General features: G+C 38.2%; 2 protein-coding genes across 4 annotated transcripts in view; both read right to left on the minus strand.

The window, feature by feature from the left end:
- Positions 1–4,422, minus strand: part of atp6ap1a (ATPase H+ transporting accessory protein 1a) — a 12,237-nt gene extending 7,815 nt beyond the window's left edge. The window contains exons 1-7 of the mRNA XM_010787894.1: positions 4,280–4,422; positions 3,319–3,445; positions 2,971–3,045; positions 2,628–2,821; positions 2,153–2,193; positions 1,850–1,935; positions 1,620–1,769 (exon numbers count right to left, since the gene is read on the minus strand). Of these exons, the coding sequence (XP_010786196.1) occupies positions 1,620–1,769; positions 1,850–1,935; positions 2,153–2,193; positions 2,628–2,821; positions 2,971–3,045; positions 3,319–3,445; positions 4,280–4,410 (804 nt within the window). The 5' untranslated portion in view covers positions 4,411–4,422. The remainder of the gene's footprint in view (positions 1–1,619; positions 1,770–1,849; positions 1,936–2,152; positions 2,194–2,627; positions 2,822–2,970; positions 3,046–3,318; positions 3,446–4,279) is intronic.
- An 830-nt stretch (positions 4,423–5,252) lies between these two features.
- Positions 5,253–11,797, minus strand: tafazzin (tafazzin, phospholipid-lysophospholipid transacylase). Of its 3 annotated transcripts, none has more exons than XM_010787895.1 (11): positions 11,749–11,797; positions 10,278–10,426; positions 9,933–10,061; positions 9,803–9,848; positions 9,627–9,712; positions 9,364–9,444; positions 9,223–9,264; positions 8,620–8,682; positions 8,060–8,112; positions 7,896–7,973; positions 5,253–6,897 (listed from the first exon to the last, which is right to left on the minus strand). In XM_010787895.1, the coding sequence occupies exons 2-11, from the start codon at positions 10,384–10,386 to the stop codon at positions 6,796–6,798; spliced, it is 789 nt and encodes a 262-aa protein (XP_010786197.1). In that variant the 5' UTR covers positions 10,387–10,426; positions 11,749–11,797; the 3' UTR covers positions 5,253–6,795. The 3 variants fall into 3 exon arrangements, with proteins under 3 accessions (XP_010786197.1, XP_010786198.1, XP_010786199.1); XM_010787896.1 differs by having other exon boundaries at positions 11,744–11,784; XM_010787897.1 differs by lacking the exon at positions 11,749–11,797 and adding an exon at positions 11,123–11,152.
- Positions 11,798–17,368: the final 5,571 nt, after the last annotated feature.

Here is a 17,368-nt window from a genome sequence, read left to right on the forward strand (position 1 = left end):
CCGCAGCGCAGCCACCCTCCACTGACATTATGAATGTAAGGTGTATAGTATTACACACACGGCAGGGATCCGTTATCAGTATTGATTTTCATCTGATTTTCAAATAAAAAAGTCTTGGCTTTCTGAAATATTAAACTTGATTTCCGAAATTCAGGATGATAAATCGCCGCAACTTGGAGCTTGTAATTATAGAGAACGGAGTAAACTTGACGTCACAGCAGGCGATCGACACAGCCCGGTGATTTCTCCGGGACGTGTTTCCCCGAGAAACAAACAATACAACAACGCAAAAATACACAACCACCAGACCAAAACCAAACCAAAATCGTCTTCCCCTCCGTAAGTATTTTGATCATTATGATAATAATACATCCCAGATCGATGATTCCAGGAGACGAAACTTTTCAAAGGCCTTATTTCTCAAAATGTGACTCGTGACAGTCCATTATACTACTGTGACTATCTTTGACTTAATATTGGAGTAAACACAAATCCTGATAATCATTAGAAAGCTAAATCTACCTCCTTTCCACTGGTACTCAACTCAAAAATTTCTTCTCGGGATCAGATGCGACTAGGATGGCCGAATAGAGGCAGGGTCACCAATTTACTTATTGTGACAATTTGCCAATGAAAAGACCAAAACCAAAATATGTAAGTCTCCGTCTGCGATAGCTCGGAAACAGCACTAACCTTAACACTGACGACATTTAAAATCAAATAGTAGAACTTTAAATATGTCCTAAAACAGCTGGTCTCTATAGTTATCATCAAAAAAACGGATGAATATATTGATTTGTTGGGACGCAATTTCCTGCTGCGGAAAATCCACAGTCCGCAGGCTGCGGCGCCCGCCTGTCTCACAGAGAGATACCGGCAGTCTTTCTTCCTGCCAGCGGCAGACTATACAAACCAGCACAGACCCCTAGTTGACCCCCCCCCCCCCGCAACAACTATGTGCCAATATGTGCCAATATATATAATGCCGTTAGATAACTGGGGAACATATATGACCCCTGGCTGCTAATACTAGACATATTATACAAGGTGTGTATTTTGTATTTGTAAAGTGGTAACTTGCTGCTGTTAAATACCAAACACCTAGTGCCAATATGTGCTAGATGTGCAATATATATAGATGCCGTTAATAACTGTGTAATATATACCTGGCTGCTAAATCCTAAGAACTGTTACAGGATGTGTATTTTTTTTAAATTATGTAACTTTTTATTTTTTATTATATCATAACTTAGTACTTTTTTTAAATGCATGTCACATATTTAACATGTAACATTAAGCTGTCTGTGGCTCTTGTACCTGCTGAAACTACGCACATTTCCCCTCCGTGGGACTAATAAAGGTATTCTGATTCTGATTTGGTGCTCTAGGGAGACTTGTGGCATTAGGATGTGTGTGTCCGGTGTTCATAGTAATGAAGGATCATGTCAACCAGTGCAGCTCTAGGACACAGAGGGAGAAGAAATATCCGGTGTTGACACATTCACTGCTGTTTTTCTTGGCATTTGTTGGTTTAAGTAAAGTAGGATGCTTTTATGGCTAAACCAGAACGCCAAGTTGGAATTCAAATGCACTAGAAAGAAAAAACTGCGCCACTCCACCTTAAACTCCACTGGACCGTAGATCCCTTCCTTCTCCTTGATCTTGCGCTGCCTCTCCCTCTCTCTCTCCCTCTCGCGCCATCCGCCCCTGGCCTGCAGGAGAGAGCGCCCTCCACCAACGCCCGCTTCCATGGAGAGAGACGCAGCCTCCTGTCAAAAGGTAGAAAGAAGACATGAATAAACTGCAGCAGAAATACAGAGATATTTAACCACATAGAACATAGACTCACCCTGGAGGGCTGCAGGGCTGTGTAGATGGCTGTGTACGGGACAGACTGGGTCTTCATGGTGCTCAACACCTGGCCAATCATCTCATCTGAAAAACACCCAGTTCATCTATTGGCTTGGCCTTACCCAACAAGTCATCACATGCAAAGAAATACTGAATGTATTTCAATTTAAAAACAAGTTACAGGTGTGTATTTATTTGCATTGCTTTAATGCTTTTACTGTTACTTTTGAATGTTCACGTTAATGCATAATGATGTATGCAACTCTCTTTCTCGTTTCTGTACTGGGTCAGACAGACTCACCGTTTCCACTGAGAACATCTTTGGCAGACATCAGATCAGCCCTGCGAGAGAAACACAGGGAGCAACAAAGACATATATGTATGAAGAGAAAGTGGAAAGAAGTAAGGGAAATGATTAGCACAACTACATTTAAATTAATTAATACATAAAGCCCAAACGTCCATTAGCGTTTCTCTCAATCTGATGCTTGCAGCTGCACTCAAAACGCCTTGTGCAGTGATTTTATCATCACTAATACTCGATATCACACATGTGGGTAATCTTTGTGAAGCTTTTTTTTCTACTTTTGAACCCAAGGAAAAGCATGAAGCTTCAGGGCTTCAAATGAATTACAACAGTGACATCTGCTGGTTTCTAAAAATGACAGCAGCACTTCAATACTGGTGCCAATGTTCTTACAACACCTCCATGTTTTTCAACAATATGAGACTAAAAGCCCCCTCTACATTCCCTTCAGGTGGAGCGGTGTACCTACCCGAAGCCGTACGGCAGCCTGAACACCAGCAGGGCGGGCGAGGAGGCATTGAGTCTCAGCTGACTTAGAGTCTCAGGATCCATGTACAGGGGAGAGGTGTCCAATTGGTCCTGCAGCTGGCCAATCACTGCATTGGAGGCAGGCCAGGACACAGCAGGTAACACCAGAGGGGAGGACGAGGACCTCAGAGCCCCCTATGGCACACGATGACAAACAAAACATCTGTCAGTGAGTCTAGTGTTCATGGTCTGTTTGATTTAAGTGATAGGAGTAGAGATGAGAGTGAAAAAGATAACATTTGAAAACATTACACTGATTTACGATGTCAATATCATCATCATACCTCCAGGTTCGGGAAAACACTGTCTTGCTTGTTTCCAAAAGCCCCTCCATACATAGTGAAGTCCTCTATGCTCATCTGGGATGGAAACAAAGAGTAACAAGCAAATCAATCAATTATACCCATCTCCATGTTTCTCTGTGAAGTTAGACAGACACATGATGGGTCTATATTAACTCTTATGCTGTTGTTCTTTTGTGGGTTGACAAATGGGACAATACCATATACAATTAGCAAACCAATAATAAAAAAGCATCTTTTGTCTCTTTATCCTATATAATGTCAATGTTACTGGACGGATTTGAATAATATCATTATTATAAATTAGGCATTTTAAAAGTGTGTGTGTACCTTATCCTGAAGGAACAGCACGACATTTCTTGGGCCCACACTCAGAGCTTTCTCCAGGTAGGAGGCCAGCTGCTGCTGCCCCACGATGTGCCCCGCTGTAGGGGGAGACTGACTCGGTACGGAGACCCTGGAGGATTCAAAGCAGTGGTGAAAGAAGTTAGTATTCAGAACATTAAACTATTTTTCATTGAACAATAATATGTACGGAGATGCCTTTAACATCTTAAAAGTATGGGTATGCAGGTATACTATTACTTCAGTTTTATGAACATGTTGTATTATTCTGTCATATTTCTGTCCTAAATCAAAAAAGGCTCGTCTTATAAGATACGATAAGATAAGAGGGACCTTTATTGATCCCCCTAGGGAAAATCAGGTGTTATAGCAGCGAAACACAAGTAGTGCACATGAGAATACACACAAGGGTATTGAGATCAAATATATAAATAACAATAAACATGTATTTACAGTACGAATAAAATAACAAAAATACCATGACTTAAACCCTGATCAGGTGAATGTATGTATACAGATATGTTGAGGTTAAATGTACATTTAAATGTGTAGGTTATCCAAATGTGGATGCATTCAAAGGAATGCTTTTAAATGAATCCACTGCAACAAAATGCGTATTACTAATAACACTGCTTATCTCTATGACAATACGGAAACAGCTTGCAGGATGACAGGTGATATGGCACCTGCCTTTCATAATAAGGATTACAGGAAAATCCCATGTTACGCTACTATATTTTAATTATTTAAAAACGCCTTTGCAACACTGTATAGTCTGCATCTTACTAAATATTATAGCAGATAACCGTCGATGACAGTTTAACGTTCATCCCAACTGACATTCAGCTAACCGTTAGCTAAACGGGAATAAGAGCGTCAAAGCCCGTTAGCCCATTCAACCGCCTCTGTGAGACGAACAAAACGAATGAAACTCAATATTACTCACCCCTCACTTGTCCACATAATAAGCGGCACCTGCTCATCGCAATTTCCCGTATTTAATATGTTCAATAAACCGAGAAAAACGGCCAAACACGCAGAGATGCTGCGGAGCTGCGGTGTCTCTTTCGTCGCCATCTTTACGATCACCCTGACAGCAGCAGGTGACGTGACGCCCGAGGATGTCCACAAAACGTGACGTCGCGTGAGGTCACGTGACGAAAAAGACGCTCTCTGCAGCATCAATACTGCAATACATGTAGTGGGAGTTCTGCACTCTGCAGTATTTCTTTTTTATTTAAAACATAAAACCGTATATGAGCAGTGTCTAAATCAGCTGCATCCAGTGCTGAAAAAGTAACTTTGTGCAATTATTAATTAAGGCAAAATGTATAGGCACTTTTAATGTTATCCTACTTTATTCTTTCATAACATTTTTCGACAGCTTCAGTTAACTTGATTTTGATCACACTTACAATGTCTCATACTGTAAGTTAAACTTTACACATTAATGCGTAAACTATTATAACTTAATTATATAACGTTCATTATTCTTAAATGGGAAATTGTGCATACCTATTTTGCATATTTTTCCTTTTGGTAATTTAAGGATATACTGATGATAATGCTAAACCTGATGTTATCCAATAGTGGTACAACAAAAGTACGACAAATACTTTACAACTTTAAAATACTTGTACTTTTCTTTAGTATTTTTTGCTACTTTATACTTTCAGATTCAGATTATTAATAACACAACTGTGATATTAAATGCATCAATAATGAATGCTGAATATTGTTATTTTTACTCTTCAGATTAAGATTGTACATTCAAATCATACAAGGATCTTATAAAATATGATGCAGTGCTTCACTATTAATGTAATATATTTTAATATGACATGATGACATGTTTTCATTATGTGCGGTTTGGATTCGGAGGTGGGTGTTAGGTTTCTCAACACACAAATCAAATTTAGAAAAGTTGAATATTTATTGGCATTCACATACAGTAGGAAATAATGGCAATCACAGTAAGGCGACACATTTGATAGTAACCACAGATCACTACGCCATGGCCGATCCTCCCTTATAAAAGTGATGGATCTCTGTGATAAAAGAAGGTATATACATCTGTAATGATGTAGCATTCACAGGTTGAATGGATCTAAAGAAATTCATCTGGAAAAGAAAGTATCTACATTACTAAAATAAAATATTTGCAAACTTAATTTAAAATGTACACTTAACATTATAACTTCACAGTTGACCCAAAGCGGCATGGACATAATAGAAGCAAATGAATCTACTATCATCATACTACCTTTTCAATGATTTACTCTGCATGCTTAAGCTGTAAATATTAACCATGCAGAACAGTGCTGATTAAAAGTCTTCATTAGATTAAGATTTATAAATCTACATCACACTGCATACTAATAAATAGAGTTTAAACAAACACCAGTTTTGTGGGCAAACAGGTTGATTCAACCCTGACGCCAGACAACACCAATATGGATCGATTCTGCTAATGTTGGGAATAAGTTCAACAACTTTTTTAAATTCTTGCGTGTAAAAACTGTAAGTGTGGATAGCAAAAGGCTGCGAAGTCCAACTGCTTTACTGTGTCCTGCTGTTATGTTGAAATATACCTGTGCTGTGAAATCAGGCGCCTGTTACTCAAAGTATGATGTAATAAGGCTGATTTCTTCATCAAAACAACCTGAGTTCATTTGGCTGCGCTGTAAACGGTTTCACCTGCTTGTCTTTTGTTGTCATTCTTATAGAAAGTAGCTACTAGACAAGTGTTTGCTGTAGTATTACACTTGCTGTTATCACCACTATCCACAGGGGACTGAATTTAGATTTAGATATTCAAGATCCAAACCTTAAAGTTATAATCATTTTCAGTGACTCCAGTCTGCTCTATCATTTGTTTGCATCTCAAGGACACACTACGTCCTGTATTGTAATCCTGAATTGTACAATCATCCAATGATTATGGTACTGGTGGGAACTGAAAACACATCTGAGCAATTAGAATGACCAGTAATTACGTAACTCTGAAGGTACTACATGCCCAAATGAAGCCGCAAACATTCAAAAAATATTTTACTCCTATAACCAATTCAGTGACTGTCTGCTTTAAGGTCACAGCTTTGATAGGTATGAATTCAAGTAACTCAATTATCAAATCTATTCTAAACGGATAACCCTGTTTTAGGATGATAGTGGATGAGAGCCTATTGCAGCAAGTGAATGATGCATTTTGCTATATAAGATGCCTGCTTTTAAACATTTACAAACAAGTTTTTGTTGCACCAACATGAATTGGAAATCTTTCCAAAACGTTGCCCAAAATGCAAAGAAAAGTGTGATCATAGGGAATTTCAGAGTGAACATGTGTGATCCAGTATAGAAAAAGGAGGGAGCGGAAAATGTGCGGATGGACTTCCAGGAGAGGAGGTGTTACCCTCAGTTTAGGGTAGAGGATCATCATGTAGCAGGAGGGACAGCAGGGACTCAGGACTGGGTCTGTATCTGCCCATGGAGGGCCTCGGCCTGGGCTTTCAGGCTTAGAAACTCCTCCTGGATAAAATCAGTCAAGGTCTTCCTCATTTCCATCTGAAAGGAAAATTAAAAGTAAATTATTCTTTAGGTTTCCCTACAACAGGGGTGTCAAACTCAATTTCATCGCGGAACACATTTTCATTATGGTTGCACTCAAAAGGGCCAGTTGTAACATTAAGACTATATAACTGAGACTGCCAAGGCTACACATATATATATATAATAATGTATTATATTACATTATTGCCTCTGCATTGGATTGTTATCGGATAGGGTAATAACTTCATAATTAACTAGGTCTGAAAGCAGAAGTCTAGGGCAAGTAATTGCAAGTCTCTTCAGTGAGAATGTCACAAAATGATTTAAAAAGAAAAGCACATTCTGGTAAAAAAGTCAAAATAAAAAAAAAGGCANATTAACTAGGTCTGAAAGCAGAAGTCTAGGGCAAGTAATTGCAAGTCTCTTCAGTGAGAATGTCACAATATGATTGAAAAAGAAAAGCACATTCTGGAAAAAAAGTCAAAATAAAAAAAAGGTATATTTTGAAGAAAAAAGGGAAATTCTGAGAGAAACTCAAATTTGAGAAGCATTTTGCTACATGTATTCGCAACGTGCTTCTGTAAATCGCCATGTAACCGTATAATAAACATATTATATTCTTTGCAGGCTCTTATGGGCCACATTAAATGAAGTCGCGGGCCGGATTAGGCCCCTGGGCCTTGAGTTTGACACCCCTGCCCTACAACAAATCCACAGCCCTTTTTTTTATTAAAAATGTCCTTTAATGATTATCACAATAGCTACATTTCATCATCCGAGTGTTTCAGCTTTACATAAAACATCAAATAATAGCTGTAGCCTTGATCCACTCCAACAAGCAGTTAGTTGCATTTAAATATAAAACGATTTTGACATTTGATCTGCCATTTCTTGCTTTGTAGCATATGAAATATAGTTACATCATTAGTCTAATACTTGGATTGTACCATTAGAAGCATTAGTTAGTAGTATGTATTAGTAGTGTGTAAATGTGTAATATGGTCTGTCCTCACCTGGCTCTTGTTTTCGTCACGGAGTGATTCAACAAGGTCTTTCAGACTGAACGGTTTCCCCACCAGGATTGTGATTCTCTGAAATCAAACCAACAGTTACAACTATACTAACATCATAAACTAAAAGTTTTAAAATATTGTTGATTAGCTCCAAGTGTTCCTACCTTGCCAGTCCGAGGAACATAGGGCTTCTCGTTTGGCAGAACGTCACTCAAACCTGAGACAAAAACACAGAAGGACAAATCATTGGTTTCTATATGAAGTTCTATCTGCTGATTTCAGACCTCTGTTGTTGTTACTTTATATTACTTTGCAATGTTTGTATTTTTACCCGTTTTTAAAAGAATAAGGCTGGGTATATTGGATTTTTCTTGAATGCCAAAAAAACTGATGGAAATATTTAAATCAACAATATTTTCAGCGGGTACTAAATCCAAATTTGGTGCATTAGGGAACATTTGTAAAAGCAGCACAGTGTTTGTAGGATTAAGTCCAAATAAAAAAAAACAGTGTATTCATGGTAATAAAGTAATGTAAAGTCTTTTGTTTTTTACAGATCTCAGACAACAATGGAGATCCATGTCGCAGAGGAGGAAGATATATCAGATGAGTTTATTTCTACATTTGTCTTTGACTTATTATTTAAAACCACAGTTATGAAACAGCAGAACAGAGATGATGTATGGTCCTCCGCATCTGTTTGTGCTGCAGTGCTGTTACTCACCCACATGCCAGAGTGGCAGGATAACCGGATTAAGGGAGCACTCTGCTATTAGTCGTCCCACACCTAAAACACAAAGCAGATATTTATGAACCACAATCCCTTTCACACTGACAACTGATTTGGCTCTGTTTATTTTCACAAATGTTAAACGTACATGTGCTTACACTGTATGCAGTATTAAACTGTACCCAAGAGTCTGAAGCGTGATTCTAAATGTCTACACACAACTAAAAACCAACGTTTGAATGCTGCACAGCTCTTTTTCCCATGTCTATTCATCCTGTTGAATTTCATCCTGTAAAGGTGGTATTTCTGAAAAATTGAAGATGAAATAGGGAACAGCTGATTTAATCCAAATGTATGTAACCGGATGATTCACTTAATTCAAGATTTTGTTAAACTACTTTTTTTGGGGGGGGTAATGACTTTGTAAAAATATAAACACAAACCATTCGACAATTAGAAAACCTGAACAGAGGATTTAAATGTTAATAAATGGGAAGTGGTCTGAATTGGCTTTGCTCAATTCATTTACAAGTGTACTCTCAGAAGTTTACAGCTGACTTCGGAAACGAGCAACGGAGAAACATGCACTGCACTCACCCCATTTTAACCGTATACATTCTTCTGTCAAGTTGATTTTGCCTGAGGAAAAACAAGAAAGGATTTCAACTAAATGTATAATAAATCAAAAAGCAAAAAAATAAGTAAGTGAGTGAGATGTGAGAAGGAACGTTAAAATACCTTCTGGAAAGATGTGAACCCATTCTCCTCTGTTCAGCCTTTCCACAATAAAATCCATGCCTTTCTGGTAAACACCGTCACCTACAAGAAAAACATCATAATGCAACCATTAACCACACAGTACATATTACATTTTCATGTCTGATACCACAACTTAACAAATCTTCTACCCCCTAAAAGAAAAGGAAATCCATGGCCAACAACATGAACACATGATATGATACTGCTGTTTTTCATTGTCCTAATAATGCTAAAAGACTCACCTCTGCAGACAGGAACACACTTTCCGCGGCTGAAGAATCTTGAGTGCAGCTCTTTAGTGAAACAGATGTCAGATGCTGCTGGAGTCCTACACAGTTACAGAGAAATAATTACACAATGTACAAAACATAAAACCAAAATGAAGAGTGAATGAGGTGTGGAAATGATAAAAACTCACCATCGCATCTTATTGAAGTTCCACAGCTGTCTGAGCTTTAGTACACCTGTCACAAACACGTGATTATTTTCCTGTTTCTGATGTTACTGTGTAGAAGTTTCTGATATCACTTTGTGCATCTGTTTCTTACCCCAGATGTGCGGGTCATCCATACAGGACTGGTGGTTGGACATAGTGATGAGGGGTGTGTCAGAGGGCCTCTGGTCCACCAGGTCCAACAAAACCTCATGGTTGTGCACCGTTAAGTAGTTCATGTACTCTGAAAATTAGGAGGGAGAAAACTTGTGAGCATATTCTTTTGAGTATACAGCAGATGTGGAAGATATATTCAGATCCTGTACTTTTACCACACTTTATAAACACTCCCTCCAAAGAAATATTTGAAATCAATACATGCGGAGAAACTTGGTTTAAAATTGGACATGAGAGGAATAATTGCACCACCGGTATGTGCTGTGTATATACTCCAACTTACTGGTCCAGAAGTAGGAATAGGAGCCCACCATCCCCATAACCAGTGAGCTGGACATCCTCCATGCCAGAGGAGGGCAATGTGGAAACGGCCATCTGACCTCCAGGGGCATCACAGCGCTCCACAGACACTACATCCACTTACACATTAACCTGGATAAAACACCAACACAATGAGAGTCAGCTAAAGGGAAAACTAAAGCAGTTTTAAATGTTTTTTTTTGTCTATTTTTAACATTTTGATGAAGGGATATGACTTCATTTTACATGTGATCAGCCTGAAGAAAAGGTTTGATTTTCTTTACGTTTCAGGTAGGAGCTTTTTTAAGAATAACCCTGATGTTTGCATGGAGATCTAGTGATAGGACATAATACATATATGTTAATAGAAGTGCAGTATCCAGTGTTTAGAGACCCGGACACTAACTAGGGATTAACATCAGGATATTTCAGCCATGTTGACCTTTTCTCTCTCAAATTATTAAAATAAAATCCCTGGAACGAAAAACTTTACTGTGTTGCGTGAATACTGTCATTTTATGAGTCGGCAACATTATAGCCTATTAAATTCATTTGACAGACATTATTGTCATAACAAAAATATTTCCAATGCATACACCGACTGGGAGCAATTCATGTTTCAGTTTCTCAAGGACACTCATCTCTCGCTTTATATACTATTTTGTCTCTGATTACTGATCTGCTTCCAAAAACATTTCTGTAAACATTCAATTTATGGGACATTTTTGATTTTAAGTTTGTACTGCAAGTTCCTTGTCTCACTTTAGAATGTTTGTTAAATGATAGCAGAACATTACCAATGGTAAATGTGGAGCTCATTTTACCTACTTTATTTACCAGGTGTTGTTTTGGTCGCCTAGCGTGTGATCCACGTTTTATCTGTAATAGGTTTTAAGGATTACATATTTCTTATTGGATGGAGTAAATACGGTATTTTCCTCTGACATGTAGTGGGGTAAAGTTAATAAAAGCGTCAAAAGGAAATACTCAAGTTGAGCAAAAGTATTTTTAAGTACAATACTTAGAGAGTTATTGCACTTGACGGGGAGTACTGTTACCTGAAGCTAAGGTCAAACTATACCGAGGCATTTAACCTTAAATCACCCAGCTGATGTTAGCCTGCGAGCTAGCTGCTAGTTTAACCAACTCTACTCCGAGACACATGTTAATACATAAAATACATTAATAAACTGGTAGATCAAAGTGTCATTTGTTGTTTTAGCTTCACGAGAGCTGTACTGACAGAACCAATCAACATTTTTACAAAGATATTTGCATTTTAATTCATGACTCTGACACCATTGTGATTTAACAGCTAAAAATAACGGAGCTTTACGCTTTTAAATACACATATAACGTAGCGTGTCACACTACGACCCTTTATCAAACGTATTTTAATACTTGAATAACTTGGGATTTAGATAAAACACCACAAGTTCAAAGATTTACCTCACCTTACTCCTGCTGACAGCAAGCTGGTGGTGAGCGACCCCGGAACTGAAAGTCACGCAATGACTTGTGGGTGTTGTAGTTTATTTTGGACAAAGCTTTTTAACGTAATAATGTTAAAGAATTAGCGTGCCGGTTTGTTTTTTATTTGTTTTTCTCTGTAACGACTTAATATAAAATGTGTCTTCCGTCATTTATATTGAATGTGGTTTACAAGCCGTTTTCCGTGTTCAGAAGGAAGAAGGAAAAGGTAAATCCATGTTAACTAATGCTTGACCTGCTGTTCACTGTTTTGAGGTCTCCTTTCAATGAGGATTACTGGAATAAAGTATTACTGTAATTTAAAATATTGTACATATTGATATGTTAATAACAATAAGATCATATCTAGTGGTTTAAAATTAGATTTATTTTGTTATGGTAATTATTCGTTTAAATAATTTATTGTTTTTCCACGTGACGTTTGAAAGGCTTTGACAACATTTTGAATATTTATGTGAGTAAGAAAAATAAATAATTTGCACTCTGATGTGTAATCAGAATGTGGATTCAAGTATCTGCTTGGCTTTACAGTCTTTGCATAATTACTTCTCATCCAAGGTTGAGTGTGTTTTGCACCTGGCCTGCAATGCTTCTTCTCAAACAGTCCCAGAACTGAACCACTCTCCATCGCTCTCTTTCTCCATTTTGCACCATCTTTTGCCTCCTTGCCTCTTGCCAACTTTGACATGTTGACTGCAGTGGATGGGGATTGCACTGGTGCCCCTTTAAATGATGGACACCAAATAAGCACTTCAGCCATGCCACACATATGTATAATTTGAAGGGGTGTGCTTATAAGTTAGTTGTTACATGCAACATAGTTTAAGCGGGTTGTATTGGTCTCTTATTGAAGTATAACACATGATACATTATATGATAAACATGCCAAAAAAAACGAAATGTATGTTTAATTGTCCATTCTTACCAAAAAGGCATTGTGTGGATCCTTGAGGTTTGGAAAACGTGTTGAATTAAATTCCTTTCTCAGACAACAGCGATCCAACTGTAGTGATCAAATTCAACACAATACTTCCGTTCCGTCTTTAACAAAAATAATAAATGTATTTGATGTGACTACACTTTTAACAAAGAAGATGCTGTGGCTTAGTTGGTCAAAGCACCTCTCTTGTCAACAGGACATCCTGGGTTCAAATCCCAGCAGTGCCTCAGGTAGGAGAGAAAGCAAGACTAAGTGTAATACCACCATGATACATTAAAACACATTTATCGCATGGTGTGTGTAGCTCCGATTAGTCTTCAAGGAACAAATAAAAAGTAGTGCTTTATCCCATGCAATTACAGTAGATTGATCTGTTTGTGAGACTTGGCGGCGAAGGTTTCATCTTATTAAATGCATATATAAATAGATTACAATATATTACTAAGAAGAAGATTTGTTAGAGTTTGGGATCTACTGTATAGGTTATATTTTTAACCATTTAAAACGTTTTCTGTTTTTCAATTTGAGCAAGTCGTGTCTTTCCTATTTTGGGTTGTATTGGTTTTCAGCAATGTGATCATTAAGTTTACTTCCATCTTTAAAATGATTTGGTTTTTCAAAATGTAACATAATGAACTTGGTAAACATCTAAGATTGTTTGCATGTTTGCTTTATGTTTTTGGAACAGTTTGTACCAATTTGATAGAGGGATCAACGCCATATAGATAGATCCAGCGGCATATAGAGAGAGAGTTAGGTAAGTGGAAGTCCAAAATGCTTGATCGTCACGTGGTTCATGGAGACTCAGATTGTTCCCGGAAGTTTGTGGCGGGCCGTTTGAATGCATTAATAACAGGAGATAGAACTGCGATTTTTGGTAATTAGTGGTCAATAAAGGTTTTGATTTGCAAGATTTATACAACATATCGACATGTGTATGTAGTTACTAATAGTAATGAGACAATAACAGGCTACAGATGCGGACATATATATACATACACATATATATTTATATAAATATGTACAATTTCAGATTCAAACAAGTATGAGAGCACTATCATAATAACACTATCTATCAATCAATCAATCAATGTTTATTTATACAGCCCAATATCACAAATGTTACATTTGTCTCAGTGGACTTCACAGTTTGTACAGAATATCTGTATGAAAATACGACACCCTCTGTCCTTAGACCCTCACATCGTACAAGGAAAAACTTCCAAAAAAGGAAAAACCCCACAGTTTAAAGGGGGAAATGGGAGAAACCTCAGGGAGAGCAACAGGGATCCCTCTCCCAGGACGGACAGACGTGCAATAGATGCCGTTCTAACTCGAAAAGATAAGACATTTACAACATAGACCAAATGTTTGGAGATGCATGTGTCTATAATAAGAAGATGAATCCACGAGGATGTCAACAATCCTGTGGGAGCCATCAGGGAAGTAGTGATGAAAGTCAGGCAGGACCACAGTGACAGGTTCACGCGTAAATAGACACCAAAAAGAAATTTGAGGAAAACTGGGTTATTTGGAACATGAGAGTACACAGGTACAGACAGAAAGAAGGAAGAAGTAAGGTGTCCCCCGACAGCCTAAGCCTATCAGCAAAACTAGGGGCTGAATCTAATCAGCTTTATCAAAAAGGAAGGTCTTAAGCGCACTCTTAAAAACGGATAGGGTGTCTGCCGCCCGAACACAAACTGGAAGCTGATTCCACAAAAGTGGAGCTTGATAAGAAAAGGCTCTGGCTCCCATTGTACTTTGAAAAACTCTAACAACCAACAACCCATTCTTGGAACGCAATGCCCTAGTAGCATAGCCGTGGGAACATGTTTGAAAAGGGGGGTGCTGTGGGGATCACATCCTCTAGGGGGGTCCGGGGGTATGCCCCCCCCGGGAAGATTTTTTTTTACATTTTAAAGTAAAATGCTTTACTTTACTTCGAGCGCCCAATTACTAGAGACTAGATCTAAGGGGTACAACTCTAAACACCCATATGAAAAAGATTGGTTTATATTTTAATAATCAAATAAGTATGTGGACATAACCAATAACCTATAGCCAATAACAAATAAATGTAACTTATTTTATTTTTGTTGTTCATTATATCTTATTTTACCATAACGTTTATTTATGCGTATTCTTTAATCTCTCAAGTTTTAAACGATATTTTTGGTTTACTGTCCTACAGTATATTGAAATGATTTCAAACCTGTTTATCCCAATAATTATAAAGGAGTGCCTTGGAAATATTTGTTTCCATAAATTGCATTTGTCTCTCTCGCTCAATCCCACGCCCACTGCTGTGAGCTGCGGATGCCTGATAAGCCAACACCCCCCACTTTCATCACTTACTAGACCCTCCAGAAAAACGCGATTCTGCGATCGCAGAATTTACCGCATAATCAGCCAAATGGCGCAGATTTTTAAAAAGCCGCATATTTATCAAAAGGCCGCATAATCCCCGCATTTTTCCACACAAAGTTGAGAAGAAAAAAAAGTTAACTCGTCTTGACGTGACGTCATCAGCTCGCGCATCACAGAATGTAAACAACACTGTATAGAGCTCATTTACCAACGAACATTTCTACTAAAGACCGGGCAAAAAGTGGGGGGAAACTATTCTGCACCCCGTGCAACTGTGTGTTGCAGCATAAGAGAAAATCGGCGGTGCCCCCTTCCCTCCGACTTAAATGTTACCAAATTCCTCTGTACACTTTCAAAAAAACAGTGAAGTTACGGGAGTTCTCGTAAACAAACTCTATAAAACGAATTATAAACAATGAAAGTTTCGTGCTCTAAAATATGCAAACGTACTTTTATAAGTAGTCCTTTGTTATCCAAAACCCTTTAATTACCGTTCAAAATTTCTTTATACTTCCCGTTTATTAGAAAGAGATGGGTGGACCAACTGTCATGCGTGAGCCCAGATTTTTAGACTTTCGGGAGGAAAGTCCACTTGTTACAAATTATGGATTTTCATCTTAGTCTATTTTTCAAACAAATGTCATCGCTTATTACAAATCTTTCTACATATTGAAAAATTTCAACCTTAACTTCAAAGATTACCTTTATTACTCCTCGTCAATGTCAATTCTTCCTCGTCAAATCGTCACACTTTTAACTCTTCTAACACTCAGACTCTTCAAAGAGGTAACTGAGGTACAATTTTTACCCCTCAAATTACCTACATAGCGACCTGTAATACTTTCAATAGCTTCACTATTTTATTTCGGTAGCTAAGGGCTGGACTGCGATTGCAAAACTAAAACTGTCTTAGCGCACAAGTACAGCCCTCTTATTGCGTTTTATTGGGGTCGCCATCGTATCAACCTACCGACATAGTCTAAGGTGATTTAATTCATTACATTTGGGCTACCTTACGAAAAGTGGGGCAATGTGAAAAGTAAACGGGACCATGCTACCGCCGACATTATTGGGAGTTTTTGCGCCGGTTTAGAATATTAATACGCCCGATTTAAGGAACCTAATACGCTAAATTTTGTAGCCCCAAATACACTAAAAATACGCCTTCAACGCCTTCAATCCTTTTGACGGGCTTTTCAAGCTTTATACGATTTATACGCCCCCTTTTTCTTTTGTAAAAAATTTATTTATCCCGACAGAATAATAAGAGGAGTGTGTGTTGACGGTGAGTTGGGAATTTTGGGAAATGATAAGGTTAATGTGAAGTACCAAATAAATAACATTTTCGTTAACCGATAAATTCAGAGTGTCGTGTGTGGGGGCAGGGGGTGTGTGTGTGTGGAAGGCGGGAGTAAGGACAAAAGTAAATGAGCACACGGACAGCAAATAGACTGGTCGAAGTAGAATCCGGTGAGTGAAGCAAAGAACATCGGGAACTTTCCCAAAACCTCCAATTTGGGAGGCCCACTTGCCTCAACTTACCGAAAGAAGAGGCGCGTCGTCTTTTCGTAAATGGGGGGGGAAGCTTCAAAATTACTTAAGTTNTTAGAGTATTGAGAAACCTCTCGTGTCAGATTTTGGTTATTTTGGGGAGGTGGAGATACATCATATTGTTTGGTGGATGCAGTTTGAACCAGAGTAGCAGCATGGAGGTCGGATCGTCACCAAAATAAATAAATAAGTGGTCCGAAAAAGGTTAATGACAAAAAAAATACACATAGCCTTCCTCAGGCAGCGTGTTTGTACCGGGGACAGGAGACCCCCCCTTGATGAGAAACTGTAAGAAATGATCGGGGAATCCCTCCGGAGTGGAATCATGACGACTGGATCTGAATTATGTTTTTCGTATTTGGTGGTTTGTGTCCCAGCTGTCGATCAGCTGTGCGCAGCATCTCCACTGCAGCCTGTGCATCTCAAACCCCCCCGCAGCAACTCTATATCCACCAGTTAAAGGAAATACAACTAATGTGTTGTGTTATATTAGCTGTACAATTTAACACATATGGTGTTCTTAGTTTCCATATCCCCTGTGTTTTACGAGCGACTTATCAAGTCTTAGCAAACGGCATAAAACATGATTAAACATGGTATAAATCCATGCTCGTACAAGAAATGCAAAATTCTGTCCTCCTGCTTACCCCATCATTTATGAGAAAACATTTCATAACATATTCGAAGTGTTTTTAAATAACATATCCGTATTTATTTAGTTA

This window comes from Notothenia coriiceps, unplaced genomic scaffold (genome assembly GCF_000735185.1).
Source record: "Notothenia coriiceps isolate Sejong01 unplaced genomic scaffold, NC01 NC01_scaffold00031463, whole genome shotgun sequence".
In the NCBI taxonomy this organism is placed as follows: Eukaryota; Metazoa; Chordata; class Actinopteri; order Perciformes; family Nototheniidae; genus Notothenia; species Notothenia coriiceps.